Source organism: Dermacentor albipictus, chromosome 6 (genome assembly GCF_038994185.2).
Source record: "Dermacentor albipictus isolate Rhodes 1998 colony chromosome 6, USDA_Dalb.pri_finalv2, whole genome shotgun sequence".
In the NCBI taxonomy this organism is placed as follows: Eukaryota; Metazoa; Arthropoda; class Arachnida; order Ixodida; family Ixodidae; genus Dermacentor; species Dermacentor albipictus.
In genome coordinates, this window is record NC_091826.1 from 73,938,168 (window position 1) to 73,956,875 (window position 18,708).

An 18,708-nucleotide genomic window follows, 5' to 3' on the forward strand; every position below is an offset into this window, starting at 1 on the left:
CTCAGGTGGACCAAATTAATTCAGCACCCTATACCATAAACTGTCTCATAGCTCAGTGCTGCTTTTGCACTGTTAAGCCCAATCAATCTATCTATTAATAAGTCAATTAGTTTGCACAGAACAGAAAAATACCTTGCAGTCTCCTGTAGCCTGAGTCTGTTGATTGAGTTCAGTATCAAAGATGAAAGCGATGGAGAGTCATTGGAGTATTGTGTGATATTGTTCCAGATGACACAATGTTCGAGTGGTCAAAGTGAATCCAGAGTCTTCCAGCTAAGTATCCCTCATGGTCAATGTGTAGTTTCACCGCACAAAATGCATTCAACTCTGAGCATGTAAAAGCTTAACTTGGTCATGTTTTCCTATATGCAAGGAATATTTCTATTGGCTATAACTTAACGTGTCTTTGATGAGCACCAGCTATGGTGCTCATCTATAATACCAGCTATAATACCATGATTAGATATTGCAATATGGCAGACTGAACTCGACAGTCCTGAGAAGTTTTCTCTGAAACTTTCTGTGAAAATTATTTTTTGTTGTCAATGCACACATGGGGGTTGCAGAATCTTTTGTAACATGGAAGATCAAGAGCTTTTGGAACAGGAAAGTAATTAATAATGCCATGGTTAGGTGCCTCTGCCAACATGGAGCAGTTTTAGACTCAGTGTTGATGTGTTGCTCAAGTACGAGTTTTTCTTGCAGCCTCTAGTGTCCCAATTTGTAGCTGTTGAATTGCTGATACTTTTGCGATAATGTTTAAATGATTCGAGTGAAAGTACTCCAAACACACAAGGCAATCACTGAAGCCTGAAATGCAAGATATGTTGGGACTTTCTCAGAGTGTCGTACCTGGCATTTCGGAAGTTGTTCTTGCCACAGGTGATGACGTAAGATTTGTCATCCGAGAGTTCCAGGGCCTTGTGCACACGGATGGAGATGGCAACTGAACGCTCCTCTGTGCCTTGCTGCAATAAAATTTAAGGACTTTGTTAATCCCACTGGGGCTAGCTGAAACTTGGACGTGCCAGTAAGTCATTGTTAGTTCCAGTGAAAATTTCCAGTTTTGTTCTACTGGGCAGACAACATGAAATATGGCAGTGCCATTGAAATGAAAATAATTTATTATAACTGTCAAGAATTTGTTGCTCCATGACATGGATCAAACCAAAATAAATTAGATGATTGTTAATTAATGCAGTCATTCATTCCACATATCAATATATGTAGCATTGTAAAGGAAGAAGGGTATGTATGTAGGGTGTGAACAAAGACGGTATGCATACAAATTATACCGGGTAAAAATGTAATATCTAAAACTGCAATATAATGCGCCACTTATGCTAACAACTTGAACATTCTGCAACAGAATGCTAGCACAACATACACATTAAACCTGAAAAGTTCAGGTTTTGTTTTGGTAAACATGGTAAAACTAGACATGCAATATAAAAAGTGGCACATGGAAAATTCATAAATTAAGATTGACACTTCAAAGAGAGTACTACGCTGCTGTTCACAAAACATTTTTGGGAACGTTTTGCCAGCTTACTGCATGTGCAAGGAGTGCATTAATAAAAAAAAATTCTGTGTGTGGTGGGAATTAAGCAAGTCCAACTTTGTGTTGGTGGTCGATTAAGCAGCAAAGCTAAGAGACCATCATAATCTCATGGTGCATAAAATGATGATTTGTGTACAGGTTGGTTGGTTGATCACAAAAGTGCAGAATACACTGTGGACTGCTGTATGCCTTCTCAACCTACTGTCGGCTGTCTGTCCACAATAAATCTATAAAGCAGCAGTGCTCGAGGTATTGATGACCACTCCTGTTGCATTGGAAATGTGACCACATACTGACACTTTGCTAAATAAAAGTCATGTCAGCAGTGTCTAATTAGCTTTTGCAACTCAGTAGAGTCGTCACTGATGTGCACTGGCAATCAGCTACAGAGAGAACATGTAAAGCAGATAATGTTCTTGCACAGTACTATGCGTTAACGTGACTTTTTAAGGCTGCCCACATATGTGCGATTTCAATTTATGAATTGACAGGACTTGGTACCACTTCAATTGTAGATCTTTACGGGCTTGTGCCCATAAATGCTGTCTGGCTCCTTTTTTCACTTCATATAAAGAAGCTTAAGGACAGCTTCATTTCCAACCTTGTCGTTATTATTATTATTCGTGAATAATAATAATAATCGTTAAATGATAACCCGATAAAATTTTGGAAGGTCATCAATCCTATCGAATCACGCGCTATTACTCTGACCAACGAATTGGGAGAAACCGTCGGGGACCTCAAATGCGCTAACGCCTTTAACATTGCTTTTAGCACAGTTTTCATCAAAGAACCCACTACATCTTTGCCTGCAACACCGGCTAGAACTCTGTCTACTATGCCTGCTATCACAATAACTCATGATGGAATTTTATCTTTGTTAGATAACATTAAACTTTCTTCATTGACAGGCGTCGATGAAATTAATTCCAAGCTGTTAAAGAACAGCAGACATACCATTACTGTGTATCTGTGTATTTTCTCTTCTCATTCATTCTCTGTAGGTCACATGCCAAACAATCGGAAAGTGGGGAAGGTTGTTCCTGTCTTCAACTCTGGTAAAAAAGCTTCCCCACAAAATTACCGCCCCATATCATTAACAAGTGTCCTGTGTAAAATCATGGAGCATGTCATTCATTCTCATATCATGCCATTTCTCGATAAAAATAACTTTTTTCATCCATCTCAGCATGGCTTTTGAAAGGGCTTCTTATGCGAGACCCAACTGGCCATTTTCATTCATGACTTGCATCGACACCAACATACAAGCTGATGCCATTTTCTTAGATTACGCAAAAGCGTTCGATAAAGTGCCGCATCAATGATTGCTATTAAAACTAAACCAGTTAAGCCTGGACCACAACATTCTGATTTGGATCAAGGAATTCTTGTCTAACCGATCTGAACACGTTCTTGCTAATAATCATACTTCTGACCATGTTTCTATAACATCTGGTGTATTACTACAAGGTTCTGTTCTCGCTCCTCTCCTATTTCTAATACATATTTACGACTTGCGTCAACACTTATCTTGCCAAATCCAAATGTTCGCTGATGACTGCGTAATTACTGATCAGTTTCTAACCATTGCGACGCAGCAGCACGTCAGCATGATCTAGAACATGTCAGGAATGGTGCGACTGGTGGATAATGACCCTTAACCCGACTAAATGTAAACTTCTTTCTATTACCCGCCAAAAGCGCCCGTTACATTCCCGTACACAATTGCTAATGAACCTATACCAGCAGTAACATCGTTCAAATACTTGGGCCTTACTTTGTCCAATGATCTGTCATGGCATGCACATACTACAAGCGTCATATCATCGGCAAATAGGAACTCCATTTTCTGAAACATCATCTTCGTAACGCGCCCTAACACATTAAATTATCAGCCTATAAGTCGCTTATCTGTTCAAAACTACAGTATGCGTAAGCCATATGGTCCCCACATCAAGTATGTCTCGTAGATGACCTTGAAGTGGCACAAAATCATGCCGCCAGATTCGTTCACTCATCTTATTCTCACAGAGTCAGTATTACTGCCCTCAATGTGGAATCTGGGCTGCAACCTTTATCCCTCTGCCGACGCGTAGCAACGCTTTGTCTATTCCATAAGCTTTACTATTCATCACTTAACAGTGCTCCTTACATCACACCACCCACATACATATCTCCTCGCGCTGGTCACCAACCGCAAGTTTCCCGTACACGTGTGAGAACTGTTAATTTTTCAGCATCTTTTTTTCCTCGTGCAGCCAAAGACTGGAACGGCCTTCCTCGCAATATTGTTGCTTTCACCTGTCCACCATCTTTTTCTGCCAATGTGACCAAGTACCTATTGTCGCAAATTTCAGTGTTTTATTTATTCCTTATGTACACCAACCTAGGGTTACTGTATATGCTACCGCAGGTAGCATATATACAGTAACTCTACACCAACCCCTTGTGTAATACCCCCTGGTGGGGTCTTTAAGGTAAATAAATAGAATGAAATATTCGCTGTTAGATTCTATAGTCGATAAGCTTGTTATTGTTTTTTCGAAAGCTCATATTCGATAAGATTTTTTAAAAGTCTGGCATTGAACACCTCATACGTGTACACGTATACGCCGTGACGTCGAGCGGCGGGATGAGCTGCCACGGGGGCAAGCGGCTGGCTAGCCAGCACGGGGATCACGCGGCAAAGCGCCGAATGCGCGGAAGCCCCGGGAGTCACGATTCTCCCTTCACCGTGACACTGAAAGCGGCGGCCATGATGCCCCCGCCCCACCTCTGCCCCTATACCACCACGGCCTGTGCCAAGGACGCGAGCACGGACGGTGCCCGTTTCGGATATCGGGACACACACACACATATATTCGTGGCTTCGTGTGCGTGTGCCGGCGTCCAACACGTCTTGGGCGCTCGACGGCAGGTGTTTTGCCGATATGTGTGAGCGGTCCCGCTATTTGATATCGGGTCCCTCGCACGCTGCCAAGACGCCCGCCATGAACCGGGACACGGGGCATCTGCGCGCCAAGAAGTGTGCGCAAGAAGATCCATGGCGAAGTGACGCATACTTAACATGTTTGGGGGGGCTTTCATAAAACGTCCTGGACCTCGAAAACCTCGGGAAGAAACGCTGACAATTCCTCGGAGCTTCGTAGATAATTTACTATAATAGCTTTTCTACGACCCAGGACCCGCATTCGCGAAAAATCTCTTGCGCTAAAAAGTGTCCGTTATCAGAAATGCGAGCCATTCCTGATGCTGGGGCACTAGCGAAAATCTTCGGCCAATGGCAAAGCACTTACCAACGAAAGCTTTGTGAATTCGGCCACACTTTCGGTGTCGTTTTCTGTGGATGCGTCATGACGCATGCGCCATCTAGGATGCAACCGAAAATAGCAAATCATTTAGGAAGGTCTCAGGGCTTGCCAGATTTTTTTCTAGGGTTTCGGGGTCTGAATCCTTCATTCAAAGGCAAAAAAAAAAGTCTGTGCTATGTCGGTAAACTACCCTTCCTTAAAGGGTAGTTTCAGACCGAAATTTCAGACCGCGTCAGTTGCCCAGTGTCAGATAGTACAGATGTGGAGCAGCCTTCCGCGGAATACATTACGCTTGAAACACGAGTGTATGCGTCACGAAAAGCTCGCAAAAATAAGCGTTTGCTATATCGAAACTAAAAAGGATGGAAGCTTCGCCTTTAAGAGTGCAACGCGATAGCATTCAAAGATCCCTGACTGCTTTTCACGCTTCCCGGCAACTGGAGCGTATTTAGCCGTAATGTTTACCGGGAAACGCTGGCCGCGAACGCTATGCGCAAAGGCGGGCTTTCTGGTAGAAACGCGGCCTCTCCGATGCGGTTTACGATGAATGGATGGATGTTGTGAGCGTCCCCTTTGGAACGGGGCGATGAGTTGCGCCACCAAGCACTTGCTATTATGCTGCTTAACCTGCTACCTAGGTTAAAAGAGAAAAAAAAGAAACTATGAACTCCCACAACCAAATTTCTGATCCTCTATTGCGAACTGTGCTTTTGTACGTTTCCGTTTTTTTTTTTGTCGTTTCCCTACTTTTCTTCCACCAATCCTCCAATTGCCTCTTACTAATCCCTTTTGCGGACATGCTTACTTTTCCACTGCTCTCGCTGAACCCAATGGCTTCAAGGAGGCCAGTGGTGCCTAAATCGACCGCTGAGCAGACGTCTTCACATTCTAATGAAACACGCTCCATCGTTTCCCTAGCTTTACCGCAGCAATCACATGCTTCTTCTTCCTCCTTAGATCTCGTTTTATAGGTGCGTGTTCTAAGGCATCCAGATCGCGCTTCGAAAAGTAATGAGCTTCGCTTTGAGTTATTGTTTCTTTCCTGATTTCGCTTTTTTCTCTTAAGTGGTTACTCATGGCAGGTTTCTTTTCTATTGCCGCCACCCATGAGATTATTTTAAGCTCCTTGACTTTCCACTTGACGTTCTTTGTTGCTGTGTTGCCCAGCGTACAGGCCACGTACTTGCTGGTAAGCTTCCTAGTTCTTTTCCTCCGCTGTGAATCAATGGTAGGGTGCCTCGATGGCGGCGGAGGAGAGCTCGCGCATCGAGGCGCCCTAATCAATGGCGGAGGCGAGCGCCATCTGGAGGTATTTGAAGGAACCGGGCGCGCCGCTCCGTAGCCCCCAAGATCCCCAGGTGCCGGCGCGCGCAAATGGCGGACGCCGTGGCCGGTCTATGAATGATGAAACGCTGGAAAAGGAGTTTCTTTTAAATTTTCGCGTTACAAAATTATGTTTTCTCGTATAGTCAAATTACAATCCCACGCTATCATGTCTGTATTGTGTGTAAGTCTTACTTTGCGATTTTTCTACGTATTTTAGCCTGATAAATTCAAATATTTCAGTAGCTTCCTTGCGCCACATGGAGGGCCTGGGTATGGCTGATTCGAAAATATTTCGGCCAAAACGACGTCCGAAGCCTGACGCGGGATGCCAAATTTTCTGTGACTCAGGACCCTTAACGAAAAACTGGATGCATGACGCCCGCGGCTCGCTGAAAATCTGGAGGCCGCGATGTGGTATACGCGTCATATCAGCGACGCATATCTGCATCGTCTGCTAAAATATTAAATGAAGAGGAAGGCATTTACTACAGCTCTGTAGCTTCTCCTGGATTGCATCATGTATAACTAAATTAGACAAAGTAAGCTTTCGTTGATGTCAGTCTTTGCCGATTATACTGACGTGACATTTCCGATTCGTCATTTTATTGCGTGCAAAGAAGTTCCAAGCACTGACTCTAAGCACTTGAGAAATACTGGCCAGCGTCAAAACGCTCTAAATGATGTAATGTAAAATACTTTCGTCCACGAGCCATTCACTTTCGGTTTCGGTAATAAGGAGGTGGATGCGTCATGATGACGTCATCATACATTGGCGCGCCACTCTGCCGCAGTCGATGCGGCTGCCTCACGCGAGCGCCGCACTTTTGTTTATTTGTGAGCGACGTCATCATGCCTGAGTTCATTGACATGACGACGGGACCGAATCGAATACTAATGGAGTAGTTTTCGAATAACGTCACTTCTTTAAGTGCAGTGTGCGATTTCTGAAAAAAAAATTACTTGAAGCATTCATAAATTCGAATCAGCAACAGAAGAAGACGAGAATGCTATGCATGAAAATAAGCTCCCATAAACGTCCTGTCGTCTTTTTTATCTTTCGCTGTTACCCCCTTACCGCAGCCGGTCTATGCACTGGATAACCTCTTCGCTGCCTTTATCTCTTTTTATCCTCCTATATACGGCAGTGAATGTGGAAAATTCGCGGTGCTATTGTTTCAGTGGACGCAGAAATAAGCTCTTATGTAGCAGTGCCTAGTGCATCCAAGGTGCTATTTTGCCACCGTTTCTAAAGTGAACGTCTTAATAGAATGCAAGCTTTACGAGCGAAGCAATACTACCAAAGTGCCGCCGAGGGCATAAAGCAACCGAGAACTCCGCGATAAAAATGCGATAGATAAACCAAGCCCCTCACTATATACAGGTGCAGTAGGTGTGCTATTTTTGGGCATAATCAAATTCCGTCATATTGGCGGATTCCGTAATTGCGGCATTTTTGAGCCATTCAGAGAGGTCGTAGCAGCTCTTTGGGTCAATCAGAGCTGGGTCAATTTTGACAAAGTTTACAATGCCCAGAAGATAATCCAAGATTGGTGGCGGGCGTCGGTGTCCCGTGAGAAACATTGCTCCGAGATCAATACCATGCTTGCAGAGTAATGTAAAAGCTCGGGATATGCGTTACATACGGGCAGTCCCAAAGGTAGAGGCAAGAGAAGTCTTGGCTGTTTTAGATTGATCTTTTCAGATTGCTTAGTCATCGGTGCTGATTATTGGCAAAACTATTCCACAGATATTCGGTGTTTCGGATATCACCGATTCGGTTCAAGCCCCGAATCGAATAGCAGTATATTCGATTGGCTATTCGGAATTCTTGAATATTCACACATCTCTATTCAATATTCAGCAACTAGTCTCGGTTTCGTTCCACAGGTGTAGTATTATGTTTTGTGATGTCGTGACACAGAAGGGGAGTCACGTGGAAGCAGGACGTCGGGATGTTTTGCTTACACATGACTTCACGGCAAATACGTCAATACGTTATGTGCCATGACATCACGACGAATACGCCTCCTGAGAAACGAAACCAAGACTTGTTCGCGGAAACGCTATTATGCCGACGACTCCTGATCATTTGACTTTTTCACTTCATTCGAGCGCACGCGAAAGTCCTAGCGAGAAAACATGCATACATTGCCCTGGAAGGAACATTCGTTTAGTTCGAACTCGAAACCATGCCGTTTCGGTTAATACGACCCATACCTACCCCCACTCCATCGTGCGCACAGTGCTTATTGAAAGCTTGGAAAACGCAAGACAGTCAGCAGGCGGTGCTACTGCTTCCTTAGGCGTGTGGCTGTTTCATTTAAATTTATTTTTATCATTAGTGGCCGACGTTCAGTCCGCCCGTGAAGCCATCCGTTGCCACTTGTTTCGTCTTCTGTGACTAAGAAGCAGCGTTTAAACTTTTCGGCGTTCGTCGCTTTATGCTGGCTGAGTCACCCGCTTTGAGGCCGAGAAAAAAAAAACAACGTCTCACTAGTTCTTGCAGGCATTGCAATGACATCGCTAGCCTAGATCATATACTCTGGCGTTGCCCCTCGTTACGAGGCACAGAAGAAATCAATGAAGACAAGTGGCTCTCCGCTATCAAGAGCCCTGATGCCGGGGTGCAACTATGGGCTGTCCAGAGGGCCCACGATGCGGCGGTCGGGCAAGGCCTGACTGTCCCAACGTGGGAGCGGCCGGCAGAGCGCTGTGTCGCGTACCTCAGGACCTTATTAAAGTTTCGCATCCATCCATCCATCCATCAGCTAGACAACTTCAAGCAATAAAAAAAAGATGGAAATTTGAATTCGTCAATTTATCCGCTGTTTCTTAATTTGACCTTTCGGATAATACGACCTAATCATGTGGTCGCACAACGATCGAATTAACGGGAGTCAGTATAGTAAGTTGTTCAGGGGATCTGAGGCTTGACAGTGTTTTTTTTATTTTTCAATGTTTAGGGACTGAGGAACCAGAAAATTAAAATTGAAATGCAGAAAATGTCATGTCAGTAATTTCTTTAAGAATGCATTGTGTCTGGTGTGATCCCAAGCACGTATCAGCGTCCACTACCCAGGCACGTTCAAGTGACGTCTCGCAGACTTCGGATCCATCGAATTTTGATTTCAGAACATGCGTCTCGGAAAGATTTATAAGCTGCGTGCACTCGCGTAAGTAAAAAAAAGCTTCGCCCTTTCACGCGCGTCTACTGATTGATATAGGTCACACACGGAGCTGAAAGAGCTATTGCTCTGAAGAAAAAAAAAATGCCGAAGGCTTAAGTGGTGCATACATCGATGTATACTCGTACAAATAAGAACTCGCTGTACGGTACGGTCGACGTGGTGCTGCTAACGCGACCTTCCATTCTGACACGCATAAGGGCGCCCATTTTCCTCTCCTTTGACAGACGTCCGCGAAATGCGTGCAACCTTCAGGTGTCACGAATGGCGGGGAGCGAACGCGTGTATATATATGTAACGAGCCGCAGTCACAATGAAGGCGGAACCACTTTGTCCCGCACCCTTCTAAAGAAGCATGGAGGGCACGCGCTGGTATGGTACGAACATGTACTGCACGCAACTCGCCGGTGAAGGCCAGACATGCCTGCCGTACTTGCGCGCGTATAGCTGTATACTCCCGTTTTAGGAGTAACTGCAAGGGGTACAGGCGGGTCGACCTCGTAGCTGGATGCATTTTCTGAAAGGATCGCACTGAAGCGTCTATGCTATCTATGCTTCACGGTCGTATAAGAATTATACTTGGCGAGAAATACGAACAAAACAAGTTCACAGAAAGAGGTCACAGAGGTTTGAAGTGATGAATGTGTGTAGATGAAGGAATGTCGCTAGAGCCAACGTTTCGACAAGGTGACTTGTCTTCACCAGCGCTGTTATAATAAACTGAATGTATTTCTGGCGTCTTACGTGCCAAAACTACGGTTTGAATTTGAAGCACGTCGTAGTGGAGGATCCCGGATTAATTTTGACCACCAGGGGATCTGTCCCCAATGAACGGGACACGAGTGTTTTAGAACGCCGGAGAAGCATTCAATAAGAATACTCCTAGCGGATATGTTCATTTCGTCTGCTGTTGAAGTTATGATAGGCTGGGCTGCGCTGCGCGTCCGCAGCACAAGGCACCATAGCAAATCGGCACTTCAGCAGCAAACGAAATGGACATGTCCACTAGGTGGACTCTTACAGAATTCCTCCCCAGCTCTTAGGTGCCCGTTCCTGCGGTGAGCGTCGGCGGCGTCGTAACCGTGCGAACGAGCATAGCGAAAGATGAACGCGGAGCGGGATATGAAAGACGCAAGCCGCGAATGGCGGACACCAATGAGAGCGGCCCCTTCAGTGACGTGCGCGCGGGAAACTGGTGTCATGCGACCCGCCCAACCGCTCGATGCGTACTCGTAACGAGTGGTACCACAGGAGGTGACCGAGAAAGCAGTAGCGAGTGTGACGCGTGGCCTTTTCCTGCGTCCACGTGACCGTCTTCTGCGGGTCACGCGGGAGCATTCACGTGACGTCTCCGTGCGCCATTTTGTTGTCTTATTCACGGCGCCCACTGTGATGCTGGAGGTAAGCGGGCAAGATAAAGCGCGGCTTTTCTCTGTGCTGGCCGGGCAAATGAAATGGCGGCCTTGATGACGTCGGTGCATACCCCTGTATTAAGTTATTTAGGACGCTCTGACGCTTTGCGATCATTTCTCTAGAGTCGAAACGCCTTGAGGTTTAATTCACAGCCACCCCATCTATACGCCTGAAATTTTCCTGATTATATGTCATCTTATAAGCCTGCAAATACGGCACGTTCAGCCGAACGCACACTTTTTTTTTTTTTTTACTCCGGTCAGTCTTCGTCGACCGCCACAGAGCCGCGACCTCGAGACGGGCAAGCGGTACCCGCCTGTCTTCGGCGCACGATGTCGTGCTCAAGTAAAAGGCCGCATTTGCGCGTCCTCCCTGCGAAGGCGTCCCTGCAAGGTGCCTGATTGGGTGAGTGACAGCGCCGCTATACGTACTGAGGGCCGCCGTCCTCCGAGGACGCGGCGACGTCGCTGCCTCAACTGTGCGTGCTCCGACGCGGGGTTGCGAGTATAGTACGGTCACGTTTGTCTGGTTAGCACGTGCTCCGGCGCTGTCGCTCGGAGGCCGTGTCGCTTTGCTGATGAGCGTCGATTATCGGCTTCGGCGGCCACGTTCCGACGAGGGCGAAGCGTGCACGTTGAAGGACCCCGGGAAGTTGAAATTTGGAGTCCCTTGCTGTACGCCAGAGCGCCGGCTTAGCTGAGGCGTTACTTTAAATATTTTAGCCCAACCACTGATTATCTATCTATCTATCTATCTATCTATCTATCTATCTATCTATCTATCTATCTATCTATCTATCTATCTATCTATCTATCTATCTATCTATCTATCTATCTATCTATCTATCTATCTATCTATCTATCTATCTATCTATCTATCTATCTATCTATCTATCTATCTATCTATCTATCTATCTATCTATCTATCTATCTATCTATCTATCTATCTATCTATCTATCTATCTAAGGTTAATTTATGAATAACAGTTATTCTACGTTATTTTCTCTATGTTGCACCGTTCATACGAGGTTCGTATCATTTTTCTTTGCTGCACTAGCTGCTTTTTTATTTTGTATGTCTAATAGGTGATCCCCCTGACATTTTCTTGTTGTTGTTCTTTGTTGGGGGGGGGGGGGAGCCACTAATGCTCCACAATATATGCGTGCCCGTTCATGTGCACGCCACCAATAAGGATAACCTGGAACTATCGATTAAACTAAACTAACTAATCAACCAGCCACCCTATGTAAACGGTTGCCGTTGCTTAAGTAAGATTACTACGTAAGAGTTATCTATAGTTCGCTTGTGGAGTGACTTTCTCGAGATAGTTTGTCACCCGTCCACGTGCACACCGACGCAGTTAGGTGCTTTCGCTTCACTGTACGGATTTCGTGAGATGCCGTGCCGGCACGAACGACGGAATAGCCACAACACCCGTGCCGCAGGCTTCCTTCGGTAGCCGCGTCCGCCGACGTATTTCGATTATTTCCCCGTTGAAAAAAGAAAGAAATGCTGCGTGCCGACACGTCACTTCCGACACCGCCCCAGTATCCCGCGCTCCTGGATTTTCTTGACAGCTACGTCCGTTCAATTATCCTCGCAACGTTGACGGTGCAACAATGCACCGTCAGCACACGACTACGGAGCGGATAATTGATTCGGAAGTATACCCTGCAAATCGCTACACAAAAAAAAGAAACACTAAGTACTCCGAGCGCGCTCCAAGCGAAAATCGCGCTCTATCACGAGCCTACTTATAACCCAACCAGCGCGTATGCTGACTCCTTTGACTTCAACAATTCCGTGCAGTGATGCAAAACCGTCATCTAACGAGAACAGCGAACCAGACCAAGCCGTAATCACAAAAGCGTTGCTATACGCTAGAATTGCCAGCCAATCGTGATGCCAATTGGATATATTGCTAGCGGAGGTGGCTGGCGGTTGGCAAGCAGCACTTTCGAAAGAAGGAACGCTCTCCCACAGTCTGCCCCTGGTCGCCCTCTACGCGACGCCGGCTGAACGGAAGCTTCGCGGAAGGATCAGTTACGCACAATGGGCGAGCTGTCCGTATACCTCATTTGAAGCAGGCATACGGCTCTGTAACTGATTGGCTGACATTATAGCGCCAAAGGGCTTTTTTCAGAGAATTTTTACGGAAGAGCCACAGGATTGCACGCATTCAACTCCCAAGCTATAACTATTAATGTGTTAAAAGCGTCAGTATCAACAAAGCTGAGGGCTCAAGTAGCTCAGGCAGCAGGTTGTCTTGCTTTGTTCAGCCGGATACAAACCACACTTCAACTAATTTCAGCAGGCTCCATGGCTCAAAAGTAGCCACGAGCTTCCGCTGTGCTGCACGGAGTAGGCGAAAACGGAGTATATGAGTGGCGCTTCGTTGTAAATACACCGTCGGCGTATAATGGATTGCCCCTGTTTCGCTCGAGACAACACCGCGTAGTCGACGTAGCCGATCACGAAAGCGAGCTGCTCCCCGCCCCTCTCGTCTTTCTCGCATAGGAAGGGACCGTTGCTAGCCCTAAACCGACGTTCTGCAAACCCTTCGCACCTACACATGAGCTCGTGTACAACGGAGTTGCATCACGCATCCAAGGCATTCCCGGAGGAAGCGTTGTCGTATGTACGTGCCTTCTCGGAAGTGGTGCACACCGCGAATCACTGCATGCCTGCTCCGCGGAGCGTGATGCATGACGCGTATACGCTGGCATCGGTCCACACGTTACTTTCGTAAAATAAAGCGCAGCCAATTCTTGTCACCCGATCGGATCTCCCGCGACAAGGAACGGCTACGGATACTTACGTGCGCGCTTATTCAAAAGGTACGTCAGCGCCGCCATATTTGGCCTCTCTCAATATCGCCGGTGTTATTTGTATATGCTGTTATCTTCCTCCCACCGGGGAGGCGTGAAGCGCGCGGCGGAGAATTATAATTTGAAATTCGGGGTCGGAGGGACAAGTCGTCGGATTCCTCGTGTGACTGCATGCGCGCAAGCGTGTATGCACACGCGGATTGCACCATGCGGACATGCCACAGGACGGGCATACATGTATATACTCGTACATCATTCAGGAACCCGCGAGAGTGGAACGTACACTCGTACTGGCAAAAACCGGGGGTTGTCGGAGCGTGCGACAGATTTCACGGCTCTGCTTTCCAGACAACCTTGAAAGGGACGACGCGACGGGCAGTTCTCTTTTCCTTTTGTGTGTGTGTGTGTGTGTTTTTATGGGAGAGGGGTGGGGGGCGTTTTAGTTGCTGGGGGACTTGATGTCGGCGAAACTGGGTGTGCGACTCGTTTCTCGAGATTCCGGAATACAGGAAGGCAAAGAGTGACAGGCGAGCACGAAGTCGCATGCCATCGTATGCACATACATAGTGAACAACTGCCGTTGCTCTCTTGTCGGTATCGTTCGCATGCTAAAGAAAATTTGCACCATCTGTGGGATTTTCTTTCTCTAACCATCGTCTTCATCAATCTCGCGTGCACCTTCTGTATTTAAACCCTGCGCCCGCTTCTTATACCTGTCACGGACGCTTATGTCGCACTCATGTGCACAGGCAAGCATGGCGTTCGTGACGTCAGTGTATCGGGAGCGCACGCAGTTTAACGAAAGGAAATGTACGCAATATAGATGGTGATCGTTGCGGGACAAGCGACAAGCATTTTCTTAGCAGCTCCGTTCACCACGTCAAAGGTTTACTATCGATCTCGTTCATGGCACGATGCGAGGGCTGTTTAGTGTACATCTCTTTTGGCCGTTAATTTTCTACGTTCACTTAAGGGCACACTCAAGAGCCATGTACATATGCATTTCTTTGGACAGTTTAAGTTTTGTGAAAACTCTATTTACGTTTATTCGGCTGAAAATGTTTGCTTATAAGCCCAGAAAAATGAAGGCAAATGTTTTATTTCTGATATCTTGTGTCCAAACCGCATTGCCGGCGCAGCAGTGTGGCGCTACAGAATACAATTTTCTTCTTTATTCAATTTTTTATTTGCAAGTAAGATATATATATATATATATATATATATATATATATATATATATATATATATATATATATATATATATATATATATATATTGTCGCGAAGCACTTTCGGATGCGGATGCCTTGTCTCGTTCGCCACTAACAGACGAGGCTAGCTTCCAGAAGGCCTCATTATCCGAGTCTTCCCTTGCTGCCACGGACATTCTACTGGAGCAGAAGAAAGACCCATGGATTGTGTCCATGCTGCGTTTTTTTGTCCAGCCCATCGACACCCACTAACAATCGCGCATTACGTCGCCAAGCACACCACTTCGCCATTCGCGACGGGCTCCTGTACCGTCGCAACTACCTCCCGAACGGCCGCAAATGGTTGCTTGTCATCCCGCGACACCTGCGTTCGGATATTTGCGCAGCGTTCCACGACGATCCCCAGTGCGCGCATGCAGGGGTACTGAAGACATACGCGCGTCTACGCCTTCGTTACTACTGGCGGGGGATGTATCGATTCATCCATCATTACCCTTGGATCACCGGACCCTTGCACCCGGGGCCCACGGCCCCCCGACCCCCCCTGTTGCAACGCCACTGATTAAATTCGCCCCGCCCCATCGGAAACTAAGTAAAGCGGAACAAGTCACTTGGAGGAAGTTGCAAACCGAAACTTACCCTTACCTACATCTCCTACGCAAAATATATAAAGAGCGATATGCCAGATGAAGACCCGTGGTGTGGGGCCGATCCGACGCTGGACCACATCACGTGGGGATGCGCCAAGGCTCCTCAAGACAACACTCGCAAAACCACAACGCGAGAGGGATGGGAGGCCTTGCTATCCAGCTCGGAGGAGGCAAGCCACAGAGCTCAAGCCAGCGGAACCATAGAGTAGGGGCCCCGACCGGCCTGAAGACCGCTCGTCCTATTTTCTTGAATAAATGTTTTCTACTAATACCCCGCTTTCTTCAAAGAGAGGACTTTTTTCGACACGTCATTTCGACGCCTGGGACTCTCATGAGGTCTCGGAGTCGAAACTGCTGCTTCCCGACCTGCACCATGGCTGCCCCTTCGGGCACCTTCCCACGTTGTTGGAGGACACGGGCCTGTCATGTAACTAGTTAATGCGCCAACTACCTTTCGCTGACATCAAGTGCCTACGTGTCAATCTCTCTCTTCTTCTTTATATGTCCCCTCTTATTGACAGTCGCATAACGCCGACGTGAGGAGCAGCGAACAGGAATTCGAGCTTCTGTTGCTTCTATCTCTATTGGCCCTTATAGCTTGTACGCAAGGACTTTTTGCCCGGACAGAAATGTATATCTCGTCACCGGTGTGGATGTCGAACAATTTGCGCAGTGACTGTTGTTACGGAGTGCTTTGCGAAGGACCATATTTGTTAGTTTACAAGGACAAGCAAACCTGGCGTACTTTACATAGGAGTGCTCGGGTGATCGACGACTGTGCTGTGTAGCACCGACCGCATTCCTTCCGCGCGTGGATTCACCGCACGGGACGGCTGGCACAGCGAAAGAAAAACGCTGGACAGCCTCTTGTAATTCATCCGGGAAGCGCAGCTACAGAATTTCGCTTACCCCTGACTGCACCGCCGAAAGGTACAACATGTGTACCGCGGTCTTTAGTAGTCACGTAGTGGCTCAACCAAGTCGGTTACAATAAATGTGCGTTCAACAGTTTATCACCTGTTTGCTTCCGAATTTTTTTTTTCTTCTTGTGCGCTTGGTGCGCAAACTGTATGCGAGGAGACCCCCTCCCACTCCCATATAGGAAAAAATAAAGCTGACTATCTTTAAGAGCTCTTCGTAATTGTATTGCTGCGTCCTCCCGCGAGATAGATGTTCTTGGGAGACTTCACAAATCAGTAGCTGAGGTGACTTCGCCGTAAAATGTCAAGGACGTGTGGTGACAGTTGTCCCAGCTGGCATTCGCGCTACTCTTTCGAAATCGTGACGTCTGATCGTGACAGACAGCGAATCTCGTTGACATTTTTATTCCTAATTAAAAAAAAAACGGCCACAAGAAACTTGATATGCTTTAAGCGACGTCTATGAAGGAGGCTCTGGGCTGTATGTACACAAGCTTTCGAGTGGCTTGCGCTGCTCCAAGAGGAAAAATGAGCGTTAAAGACCATCCTCATTTCGGCTTATATTCAAGCAGTCGTACCTACGAGATTTACGAAAAGGTTCGTTAAAAACAAAACAAAAAGTCCGCTCTCTGCGATTTATTTAACATATTCACTGTTTTCACTTCTTATTACATAGATTGCAATTTTATTGATTATTATATTTGCGGGAACAATTTACTGACATGCCTCCTCGTTTATTTTTTGTCATAAAATCAAATTTTGTTTTGGTTTACTGTTGTGTTTTTCGCTGTAAATTGTATGATGGGGAAGTGAACATATTGCCCAGCGAAACTTTGTTTAAATCCCTTTTGCAGGCTCCTGGCCAGTAGCGCGCCTATCCAACCATTGCTTTTGTGCGAGAAGAATGGGCAGATTGAAGCTAATTTTTCGTTGCCTGCAAGCGTCTCCTATTGCTCGTGGATGAATTTGTTGGTCAACTGTAAAGGGCGTTTGTTATTCTGTGCGTTGCTTGAACTTGGTCTAAATTCAATAAAATGTGCAAGTCTTTCAGTACGTGAGCTCCGTCCTTATCTGCGTTATATTTAACTAATTTGGCTAATAATAATACGCCACTTTTTCTTTCTCAGCGTTACAGTTGCCGTCTGCAGAATTTATGACCTACACATGTAGCGATTCGCCTTTGCTGGTAAAATGTTTGTATGACATTTTTTTATGGTAAAATGTTGTTTTAGACATCGCAAGTCCAGGGATGCCACATCTTACAAAATTGTACTTATTACTGTACTTATAGAATTGTGCTGTATAAGCACAATGTTGGCGCCTGGACTGAGCATGCGTGTCCAGACTGTACAGGGTGATCATATTTAAGTTATAACGAATTTTAAAAAAGTAGCCTGTCGCAGATAACATAATTCTGGTCCTTAATCTGCATTATCAGAGAAGCGGACATTACATGTACTAGAAATGCAAACACATATTCAACTAATTAACCAAACGCCATTGATCATCTTTTACATTAATTACTTTACGGCACATATTGTAATTCACGAGTTGTAGCCGGTGTGTTTGAAAGGCGTATACAATTCAAACGAATTTCAAGAAAGAAAAAATTATGGGATTTTACGTGCCGAAACCACGATCTGATTATGAGGAACGGCGTAGTGGCGGACTCCAGAAATTTGAACCACTTGGGTTTGTTTAACGTGCACCTAAATCTAAGTACACGGGTGTTTTCGCATTTTGCCCCCATCGAAATGTGGCCGCCGTGGCCAGGATTCTATCCCGCGGCTTCCATGCGTAGCAGCCTAACACCATAGCCACTAAGCAACCATGGGGGGTTATGAATTTCCAGAATGACGCCAGTTTGAGAAATGCGCCATCAAACTTGCCCTAAAAACACACTGTTGTTCATCTTACTTTCCTAACAAAACGTTCCTGTATGCATTCAAGCACAGAAGTTAACTAGAACGCCCATGAATTTCGTTCCACATTTTAGGAAATAATACCTCAAAACTGGTGTCATCCTGGAAATTCATTTCAAGTGGATATGTCTTGCAAGCTCACCGGGTACAATCCGTAATTTGCATTATGCGCCGTAAAGTGATTAATTAAGAAGTTAATTAGTGAATTCGTGTCAATTAGTTGAATATGTGTTTGGATTTCTCGTGCTAGTAATGTCCGCCTCTTCGAGCAAACCAGCTCAAGGACAAGAATTATGCCATCTGCCACAGGAGATTTTCTAAAAATTCTACAAATTTGAAGACGATCACCCTGTATATATGTCAAAAGCCTGAAAGGCACTCT

General features: G+C 46.0%; 1 protein-coding gene across 1 annotated transcript in view; it reads right to left on the reverse strand.

Moving 5' to 3' along the window:
- Window positions 1-18,708, reverse strand: part of LOC139061206 (uncharacterized) — a 175,280-nt gene that overhangs the window by 30,391 nt on the left and 126,181 nt on the right. Inside the window, exon 4 of the mRNA XM_070540859.1 lies at window positions 853-968. Coding sequence (XP_070396960.1) covers window positions 853-968 — 116 coding nt within the window. The remainder of the gene's footprint in view (window positions 1-852; window positions 969-18,708) is intronic.